The 10974-nt window shown below is 41.9% G+C and overlaps 1 protein-coding gene across 2 annotated transcripts; it reads left to right on the top strand.

Moving 5' to 3' along the window:
• The first annotated feature begins 1366 nt into the window (after window positions 1–1366).
• nr4a1 (nuclear receptor subfamily 4, group A, member 1) lies at window positions 1367–5772 on the top strand. 2 transcript variants are annotated; one of them, XM_069141415.1, is made up of 7 exons: window positions 1367–1453; window positions 2323–3115; window positions 3216–3345; window positions 3434–3597; window positions 3702–3904; window positions 3994–4172; window positions 4658–5772. In XM_069141415.1, the coding sequence occupies exons 2-7, from the start codon at window positions 2333–2335 to the stop codon at window positions 4912–4914; spliced, it is 1716 nt and encodes a 571-aa protein (XP_068997516.1). In that variant the 5' UTR covers window positions 1367–1453; window positions 2323–2332; the 3' UTR covers window positions 4915–5772. The 2 variants fall into 2 exon arrangements, with proteins under 2 accessions (XP_068997516.1, XP_068997517.1); XM_069141416.1 differs by having other exon boundaries at window positions 1380–1453; window positions 2354–3115.
• The last annotated feature ends 5202 nt before the right edge of the window (window positions 5773–10974 follow it).

Below are 10974 nucleotides of genomic sequence, written 5' to 3'. Positions count from 1 at the left end.
TGTTGCGCCAGCTTGAAAAAAAGCTCTTCCTCGCATGAGGTCACAGGGTTGTGAATGATATTCAGGGGCAGGAAGGACATCGTTAGTGTTGACCAGAGTCAAGGAGGGAGGAGAGACAAAGAAATATAGGTTTCTTTGTGTTGATCGTAAAAGATTCCCCAAAAATATTTTGGGGATTGTAGGGCAAAAATAAAAGGGAACACCCTAAAGCTAGCATCCTCAAACAAGTTGGTATTATCACATCTTAGGGTCTCAAATAAATTTTAAAACACAGTCAATCATTCTGCATTCATTGCTGGTGATGGCTCAGGTATTCACCACTGTATCCCTTTAATAATACAGTGAGTTGGTCGTCTCTGTCAGAAAGGTGATAGAACTTTTTTATTTATTATTATTTTTTTTTTTTTACTGTTTATCTACTCAGCTCCAGTCAGTAGACTTTTTTTATTGCAATGATGTAGGATTGGAACTTTGACCACACTTTGACCGCATTCACTCTAATGACTGACTTCTGCATGACGTGGACCATGAACAGTGTGAATTTTGGGAAGCCAGTTTTTTCTTTTAATGCCACAACTTCTTGGAATGACCATCAAATCACTCCGAAGGTCAATTTTCTGCTGACTTAGTCAATTAAAAACCATCTTCACAAATCTCCCTATCTCAACTTGTTTTAAGTTTAGTATTCTACTGTTTTTCATTATGGCTAATATGTTTTATTATCATGTTTGTTATGTTTTCTTATGATGATGAATTATCTTATTGTGTTATTCTGTTGTGTTTGTTCTGCCCTAATCTAATCTTGGCAACATTATCCCAAAAATCAAGTAAAGGTTCAATGAAAGAATTTTAACATTATAAGCTTATGGTCATGAGTAAAGTATTGGGAATTTAGTTTTTCTCACAGTTTGTTGTCCATACTTCAAATCAGCCTCAAATCATGGCCCACATTAACTTCGTGTTTATAACGAGGAAATCACATTTTTTCCATTTTATCAGTGAAACTTACCACAACACAACAAAGAGACACTTGTAGTGAGTTACACAATTTAGCCTGCGCAGTAAGAGTTTTATTTGGATTTATCGCGTTTTATTCAGCTGCGTGTGTGTGTGTGTGTGTGTGTGTGTGTGTGTGTGTGTGTCGGCGTTTGCCAGGAGGACAATGCTGTGGTTCTTGGCTGTACGCGCGTCAACGGAATCCCGGAGTGCGTCATTCAGCGACAGTGCTCTCAAACGCGCGCCGTGATTGGCCGCCAGCTGGAAATCTCCCCGCCCACTGAGCGGCCTTGTATGGAAACCTGCGTCTGACGTCATGGGTACAATAAACAGGTCGTATAAAGCCGCTGCGGGGAGCAGAGCGGACGGACTGTTCTTCAGCTGGATACACCGAAGATGACTGATGGTCACTTGTGGAGTACAGACAGTTTAAAACAGTTATAGACGGGCCAAACAGGTAAGAAACCGTTATGATATTTTAATACAGAGTAATAATAGACTTCAATGCCGAAACTCCATTTGTTTTTAACTGTTTATATTACAGGTGCAGTGATGCTGACACTTAAATTAAATAGTATAATAGTACAATTAAATATCTTTAAATCAGACTGAGAACATCCACAGCTTTTTGAGAGGAAAAAAAATAGTGTGAAGTTATATTATCAAAACTACTGTACATTGTATTTCAGCATTCACTCATTTAAGATAACCTCAAAGTTGCCCCAGTGTTTGCATAGTATTTCATTCATATCTTGGCATTGTATCAGTGTTTGAAAGTCAACTCCACGTACTGCACTTTGCTGGCGTGACTACACGACAAAGTAACACATGATAAGGGTTCTTAAGAGCAGATAACTTTCTATGTTTTCTCATAAAATTAAAGATGCTAAGTGTCTTTAAGGCTGAATTACAAAATGAAAAGCTATGACTGGGCTCCAGAAACCCATGTAGTGGTCCCTCAAAACCACAGGTTCATTGTATGGAAGTTAGTTTATGGCACGAACTTAACTTTGGTTGAATTAGCTTTACAAATGTTTACTTTTAATGTGCTGTAGTAAGGTCTTTCAAAGGGCCCCTGCATTAGCTTCTAATCTTATTTGAAGAGTTCACCACCAAAGCCATATGTTAATTTATCTTTGATCAGCATACAGTAAACCTTATATTACGTAATATTGTAGCACGAGAATGTTGTATATTGGGCTCAAACAGGGAAGAAACTGGGGCCAAGTCATTTGTTTTTGAGCCCACAGCAGGCTAGATAAAGTTAAAAGATCTAAAAGACAAGCATTTTTGGCCCCTGTAACATTTCTATTTTGCATTGTTCAGTCTTACAGCCATGACTTGCATCCACTCCCAGCATGGACCTCAGCCCTACGACAACAGCCTCGGCAGCGCGGAGCTCCAGAACCCAGACTTTATCTCCAGACTGGCTGTTGATATGAGCAGCCCACGGGACCACCTCACCGCTCCATCACTGCCAAGCATCAGCTCCCTGGTGGGCGGTCAGGCGGGAGACACTGATGCATATTCATGCCAGTTTACAACGGCCCCTGCCCACGTCACTACGTCCTCGTGCCAGGACACCTCTTTCAAGTTGGACAACCTCCAAGTGTACGGCTGCTACCCTGGACCGTTCATGCTGAGCTACCCGGAGGAGGCCCTGTCCCCCAGTGGGTCAGATTATTTCGGCAGCCCTGCCTCGGCCTCGTCTCCTCCAACTCCCGGGTTCCAGGGTCAGAACACGTCCGCGTGGGATTCAGCCTTTGGTCCTTACTCTCCTAGTCCAGGATACTGGGCAGCTGAGGAGACCTCAGTGCCTCATGCACCGTCTTTCTTCACATTTGGTTCAGAGTCTGTGGAGGACATGTCTCATTTGGGCCAAGCACACATACGAGAGCAGGACCCGTTCCCTTTGACCCATCCTCACCCCTCTGCACTGACCTTCCCTGACTTGGCAATGGACCAGGCGTGCAGCCTCGATGGGATGGACCAGCTGGATGAAAGCTTATCGCCCAAGTTAAAGAGTGGAAACGAGGGCTGCTGCGCCGTGTGTGGAGACAACGCTTCCTGTCAGCACTACGGGGTTCGCACCTGTGAGGGATGCAAAGGCTTCTTCAAGGTAATAAGAGGTGACTTGTCCTTGCAGCCAAGAGGAGGTGTGAGTGTTTTGTGCCAGTCTTTGAATCAAGTTTAAAGTAATTCTTCTTTTTATTTTACAGCGTACGGTACAAAAAAATTCCAAGTATGTTTGCCTTGTCAACAAGGACTGTCCCGTGGACAAGAGGAGGCGGAATCGATGCCAGTTTTGCCGTTTCCAGAAGTGTCTCGTCGTGGGAATGGTCAGGGAAGGTGAGATCAGTACACATGAATCGGTGCAGAGTGGGATGGTAACGCTGAATTTAAAGTAACGGCTGATGCCACCGTTTTTTTTTTCCAGTTGTGAGAACGGACAGCCTGAAAGGACGAAGAGGGCGTCTACCTACCAAACCCAAAGTCGTTCAGGAATTGACGTCCACTGTGTCTCCGGTGAGCATGATCGCCTCACTGGTGAGGGCCCACATTGACTCCAACCCCAGCGTCGGGACACTGGATTATTCCAAGGTGAGAAAAATGAACATAGTCTCAGTTCTTTGGGAGTAATTTGATTCCTGACTAAAGGCGAGGTGAGGCATCTGTCTTAACATCTGTCCTATCTGTAATTTCAGTACGTTGAGACGGAAATCAGCCCGAACCAGAAAGAGGATGCGAGTGACATCAAACAGTTTTACGACTTACTCACAGCCTCCATGGAGGTTATCAAGAAGTGGACGGCGAGCATCCCGGGTTTCTCTGAGTTCTCCTCCGACGACCAGGAGCTGCTGCTGGAATCTGCATTTGTTGAACTCTTCATCCTGCGTCTTGCATACCGGTGGGTGCAACTTCCCAGATTTAGAAAATTTGTTTGTAGCATCCTTGAAACGTTTGAGGAAACTAACAACTACTGTTTTTCTTTTGAAGATCCAATCCTAAAATGGACAAGCTCATCTTCTGCAATGGGGCTGTACTTCATAAAATGCAGTGTGTGCGAGGTTTTGGAGACTGGATTGACTCCATCTTGGAGTTTTCTCAAAGTCTCCATCGCATGAAGCTGGACGTGTCCTCCTTCTCCTGCCTCACAGCCCTCGTCGTAATCACGGGTAAGATCTTCATTCACATCAAGCTTTAATTTGTTTTATCCCGGTTTGAATTAAAAATTTAAATCCGCTGGGACAGCAGTGTGCACAGGGAATGTTCTTCACGTTTAACTGCAGTGAACAATAAACGGCTGTTACATAACACCAGATTGACAGGACAGGTGTATGACACAATGTAACATGATCTCACTTATCACATAACATGACATATATCATAGCAGACCTAAACATAACCAATGAGGGTTTACATTCGAAGCCAAGGATTTTTTTTCAAGCTTAGCAGCAGCACGTCCGCCAATGGAAGCATTGCACTGAATATAGTTTTATATTCTAAAGATTTTCCAACTACAGTCTGGAGTTAATATAAAATCAAGTGAATAGTTTACAGACTTATTAATGCATGTTATTTTGCAATACATTGTAATTTTGAAGTCAGAAAAATTAAGCATAAGGCTCCCTCTCAACATGTCTTTTGTTTTCCTCTGCAGACCGACATGGTCTAAAGGAGCCAAAGCGTGTGGAGGACCTGCAGAACCAGCTCATCACCTGCCTTAAAGATCACATCTCTGGCTGCGGCTCCGAATCACTACGGCCCAATTATCTGTCCAAACTTCTCGGGAAGCTGCCCGAGCTCAGGACACTGTGCACTCAAGGCCTCCAGCGCATCTTTTACCTTAAATTAGAGGACCTTGTTCCTCCTCCACCAATTGTGGAAAAAATCTTCATGGATACGCTTCCATTTTGAGTGCCAGGCGGCGGTTCGAAATCTGGAGTTAATTTCAGAGCCAAAGAGAAACTGACTGAGCGCTCATACTCCTGATAACAAAGTCAAACTGCAAGAAGCCAAGAAGAATATTAATCCTCAGGGATTATGCAGCATCAGAAGAAAAGTGTTACTTCTGAATTAAAACGTGAAAGAGTCATAAAATTTGTGGAAGCAACGTGCATGTGGAGCCATCACATAATGCTCCTCCGTGTGTGTTTTTCCGGGAACTCCAGATGGAATTAGAAAGGCCAGGTCATGGACCAAAAGGTGACTGTTTACATACAACAAGGTGGCATGAATGGAAATGTTTCTGATGGAGGGAAGACGACTGCACTTTCCAAACGGTTACAAAGTTAATGCACATAATATCTTCACCATCATTTCAGTGACAAGAGCATTAAGCATTGTTGTGAAAAAAATTTGCCAATATTATATTTCTGTTCCTTCCGGTGCTCCAACAAGTTCAAACAAGCAAATAGAACCACTTTGTAATTCAATTAGACTCCACGGTCAGTGAACGCACATCAACATCCAAAGTTACCGATAACTCCATTGTGTTCTACTTTTAATGTAAAGTAGGTTAAACCTACAGAATTATTCAGTAGTATCATTCATGTATCATGAATCCACATTGAGCAGCTAACATACTGTGTATTGTCTAGTACAGTTTTGCACACTGGTCGTGTTTGTAAATGATTAATTTTATTTTTTTTTTTTTTTTGCCAAATGAATTTACTATACAGTCTGGGCAAAGTTTGTTTTGGGGACTTCATATTTTTACATTAAAGGAAGTTTTATTTTACTGCAGCTAAACTTGAAATAAAACATGTAACTGCATATTTTAAACGCTTTTGTCATCTTTACTGAAAGTATTTCAGAAAAGTACATTGAATTATCCCCCAGGACGAGCTGGAAAATGTTGCGGAGGAGAGGGAAGTCTGGGTCCGCTTGCTTGGCCTGCTGCCACCGCGACCCGATCCCGGATAAGCGGAAGATGATGGATGGATGGATGGATGGATGGATGGAGATAGTGAAGTTAGGTTATTGTTTTAAAATCGCTCTCCACATGAGTTCATTTTCCAATATTTTCCCATTTACATTAAGTAGATTAGGCCACTGTTTATTCTTGCATTGTGTGGCTGTGCTGACTATCCTTCGGTGCTAGCAGCCTGTAAACCTGAGTCAAGTTCTTGTTAGATCATACCCCTGAAAAATGTCCCCCACACCCAACTCCCTCCCAGTTATGTGCTGCTCTCCTTTTAGAAGGTGGTGGAATTCCTAGTCCGTCTCAAATGACCCAGACAACTTCATCATTGTATGTAGTGCCAAACTCTCACATGCATGCGTGTGTGTGAGTGTGTGTCAACACATGAATGCGCACCCTGTAATGCTTGAAGTATATGCTGTGAAAAAAAATGCCACAATAAAAGATCATTTATGGGTGATAGGTGATAGATTACCCAGGTGCACCTGTGGGAATTGAGGAGCCACTGTAATGGTCCAAAACAGGCGGCAAGTCAGCAGGAATAAAAAGGCTCAGGATGGTCAGTGGTGAGCAAGACTGACTAAAACAACACAACTGCTGTATTCCTAATGGCGTACATATGTACTAACTGTCACTATTTTGAGTGCAAAAGTGTGTTTACACTGACAATAATGGGAACATGCAGTGCACTGCAAGTACCTGGATAATGTACTCAAAACGGTAAAAACATTTAGCGCGAAACGCTGGACACTTTTCACATTCAATGGTCGCCATCTTGGCTCTATAATGAAAAACAGAGCACCACCGACATAAAGAAACGCAGCGTCTGGGGGAGCTGCGGCTGTTGCAAAACACTGTAAGATCACCATACTGCTGTTTGACAGAAACCATCAGTGTGTTTATTGTGTGCATTAAACAGAGGGCACAAAAACAGATCATATTTTGGGTTAAATAATCAGGGCTGCAATTATGTTGGCAGGTGATAAACTCTTATGCAACAGTGATTTCCGGTGGTGGATTTGAGACAACACTACCCCAAAGAAATTCAAGAACACAAGTAGGAGTACTAACATGTAAGACGGTTACATGTTCGTGATGTGTGAGTGTACCAAAGGAAGTTCGCCACTTGGAACAAATCCAAGGAGTGACGAAGAGTCTTGCACGAGCACCCCAGACGAATCTAAAAATGGAGACACGGAGACGAGGCAGGGCTCACCTCAGTTATAGGAAACCATTCCAAGGGGGCCTGAATATCTGCAGCAAATTTCACGACAATCCACAGATAAGATCAATCTTCAAGACACTTTATTAATAACCAGAAATATCAGCTTCATGACGGAGATAAAAGAAACACCATGAAAGCCAATAGGATTCGTCCTCTGGAGACCACAAATGCCTGGAGAAGAATTCCTCTGCAGTCACACTACTGTTAAGATCTCTCACTCTGAACCAGTGTGGTGCACTTACAGGCTGATTAGGCCTTTTTTTTTTTTTTTTTAAACCCGCTGAGCAGTGAGGATCAAACACAATCAGAGAAAACACATGAGCAAAGATGAGGAAACAGGCTGCATCCACAGCGGAGCAATTCTTTTATAATTTTAAGGGGGGAAAAAAAGGAAAAACTTTAGCTCGAATTTTCAACTTCTTTCACACTTTTTGTTAACAATGGTGATTTACTGGTAATTTTGTAGAATGAATAAGACTCTGACGACATATACCTCACTATAAACTGGTAACCAGTGCTGATTATAAAACAGTATTTGCTGTGTAAAATATTTTAAGAAACAAACTACAGGGTAGTCTGTCTGTTGAGGTAATGTAACTCGATATAAAAACTGGAAGATCTTGCACACTTCCAATTGTCTGACCTTTGTAGCAAGTACAACCAGTTAAAGTCAGAATCACTGTGATCACAGAACTCACGTGGATGATGGTACATTGATAATAATAGTGTGGACAGGGCGGCTTTCCTTGGGATCTACCCATCATGCCTCAGTTGAAACTGGGGGGAGTGATAATGACTTGTGCCCTGTCGGAAATGCCACGGTGATAATGGGGGGATCACAAGCTTTAGAGAGAGTGATGGATTTAGAGGGCGAGATCCAGAGCCGCTCTGATCTGCAACCACCTCCGGAGAACAAACTGTTCACCACACACGGGACTCATGAGAAAATGAGAATGCCACATTTATAAAAAGAGATCAGCAGTGAAGCTTCGGTTTCAGAGACGTGCCTGAAACGGAGTGTCCAGGAGGCAGTGTGATGAATTTCATAAGGGTCGCATCTGACCAGCACTGCCATATAAATTCTTGGATGTCCCACATGTTCCGTGGCTTCTAGATTACTCAATCAAATGACCATCCGGGGTCAAATATGTCCTCAAACATGATTCTTAACAGGGTTAGTCAAAGGTTGAACACTCCTGCTGCTTCAAGGAGTCCGAAGTTATTGAAATATGCAGTAAAATATTTCTTAAATCTCTTTAAGTAGCCACCCTCGGTTTTAATGACGGCTTTGCACTCTTGGCAGCAGCTTTATGAGGTTGTCACCTGGACGGTTTGTCGACAGGTGAGCCTCATGAAAAGTTTATTGCTGAAATTTCTTGCATTCTTCATGCATTTGTGGTGCAGAGGTAATGTTGGTATACAGCTAACAGTCCTATTCAACTGTGGTGGGAGTCCAGATTATGGCAAGAACTGCTGAACTATGTAAAGAGAAACAAGAGTCCATCTTTATTTATATACATGAAAGTCTGCCACAAGTTTCTTCAAGAGTCTGAACAAAATCCGTCAAACGCTGTAAAGAAACTGGCTCTCATCATGCCCACATGGACGCCTCCCAGAGTTGCATCAGAAACAGCTCATCAACTGTTGGGAGCAGAGCGTGTGAATCAGGCCTGCATGGTTCAAGTGATGCAAGGAAACCACTACTGTGAAAGACCACAAAGAAGAAGAAAGCTGTTTCGGCTGAAAAACACAAGAAATGGACATCAGACCAGTTTGGCTGCCACAACATTCTTCAGCAACACGCCATCCCATCAGATTCTCCCATAATGGAACCATTGTTTGGTTTTCATCAGGACAACGAGCCAAAACACACCTCCAGGCTGTTTGACCAAGAAACAGAACAATGCAATGGTGCATCAAGGGACCAGGGATCCAAAAATACAGTGCAAAAAGGGGAAAAGTGTCCCTTGTGTCTTTTGTTTGTCCCGGTAGAGTTAGTGTACTTCTCGTGTTGGGCCGGATGAACCAGCTGTTTAGTTTCATTCTATGTTTTTGGTTGGCAGGATTTTATGTAAATATTGATTTGGCTTTAGATTTACAACCAAAAGCGGGAAAGGGTTTTAATCAATAATGTTTTATGACTGATCGATAGCCACAGCAAAATGATGTCAGAGAACAACTTGGTCGAGCACGTTGATTCGCTAACAACTAGATTAAGACACCATTTTGACTTTTAACTTCAAGTGAGAGTTTGATATTCAAAGTGGAGAAAAATAACATTTGTGCGAGTCTAACGTTTATTGTACTTACCTTATATTTACATTTCAGAGGCAAACGTTACACCCTTTTTTTTTTTTACCATTTATCAAAGTATACTTTTAAGATTGGGATTTTCATCAAAATCAAACGATAACCTTATGAAATGATTCCTTATGTTTTGAACTACTCAGCAATACATAAAGCTGCTAAAATGACCAACTGTTCTTTAATGTTTAAATCTACTTGTATCTGGATGCATCAATATGAATAATAATCTATAATTATTAATACGACACTGATTGTTTTACTTTGTGCTTTAAGGACATTTTGTTGCCGATACTTTTAAGTGAGTAACATGTAGGACTTTTACATTCGGTTCAGGCTTTTTGTGGTATTGCCATTTGTATTTTTTACCTATTTTATTCAAACATATACCTTCATCATCTTAATGCATTTTTGTGTCTCACAAGTCTGTTGATATAAAAAGCACTAAACACATTTCTTTATCTTTAATGTAATTGGTTTAAATCCTTTCTCCACCACTGGACATTGCAAAACATAAACTACCTTCCTTTGATGTCTTCAAGAGATGAACACTAACAGAATTCAGAAATCAAAGAACTGAAGAGCTATTTATACCACTTCCTGCCACCACCAAGCCATGTTCACTTGGCTGCATCGGCTCCTTATGGGAGTGCCTCACGGGTACGATGCACAATGACACAGAGGATCAATTACCTTCACTGACTTGGGCTATAAGAGGTGAATCTGTAAACACTGAGTAACATGTGTAGAGTATAAGTAAGAGAAGGAGGTGGCCGCTTGAAACGTATGAGGGTGCAATATAGGACTACAAGTCCTGCAAGTATTCATGTCTGAGGAGTCATATCTCATAGTTACAGATGGTGACAGGGCAGAATAGAGCCCCTCTGGACACTTCCCATTATAGCCACAACAAAAATAGACAGTCATCACATGAAATCAATAATGCCACTTAGATATGACAGAGTGCACTGGCAGGCCGCCCTCACACTGAGATTATCTGGACACTTGTCACTCTGAGCTCAGTCCGATACAGCAGCTTTGGTCTGGAGGAATTTTCTCAATATAAAGCCGATGTCGGCAGTGAAATCTTCTTCACGCCTGGAAAGTGTTTCTGATCAAAATGTCCGGTGATCAGAGGAACTGATTGAATCCAAAGGGAATTATGTTTCAAAAGGACCGGGAAGCGGGCAGACAGTGATTGTGTCAGTGCTGCAGGTTGCGTCTCATGTTGACGAGTAGCGCCATCCAGTGGTCAGCCAATGACACGGTTAATATGTTTGGACTCGGCTGCTCGCTGCAAAAATGGAATAAATTCTACTTTGATTCTTTATAAAACATTAAAGTTCGAGTTTTCTCGCAATTCATTAGTCAAGTCTTGTAATTCATTGTGTATTCATTTGTGTACACACAAATCCCCCAGCTCTTTGCAGTGTAAATTAAAGAATCTTCATTTGATAATTTTATGGTCTTGGTGTGCGTTCACATCATTTATTCACAAAATTATTTCAGATTAACACCTTTAATA

This window comes from Embiotoca jacksoni, unplaced genomic scaffold (assembly GCF_022577435.1).
Source record: "Embiotoca jacksoni isolate LCO1_2020_lvr unplaced genomic scaffold, fEmbJac1.0.p SCAF_9, whole genome shotgun sequence".
Classification (NCBI taxonomy): domain Eukaryota; kingdom Metazoa; phylum Chordata; class Actinopteri; family Embiotocidae; genus Embiotoca; species Embiotoca jacksoni.
The sequence above is the reverse complement of the archived record's forward strand: the minus strand, read 5'-3'. Positions and strand labels throughout refer to the sequence as shown.

Bases quoted from the DNA above. Each gene is read 5' to 3' on its own strand.
- nr4a1 (XM_069141415.1), top strand. From the start codon at position 2,333: ATGACTTGCATCCACTCCCAGCATGGACCTCAGCCCTACGACAACAGC. The intron at 3,346-3,433 runs GTGAGATCAGTA...TTTTTTTTCCAG, and splicing joins CGTGGGAATGGTCAGGGAAG to TTGTGAGAACGGACAGCCTG. The intron at 3,598-3,701 runs GTGAGAAAAATG...CTGTAATTTCAG, and splicing joins GGACACTGGATTATTCCAAG to TACGTTGAGACGGAAATCAG.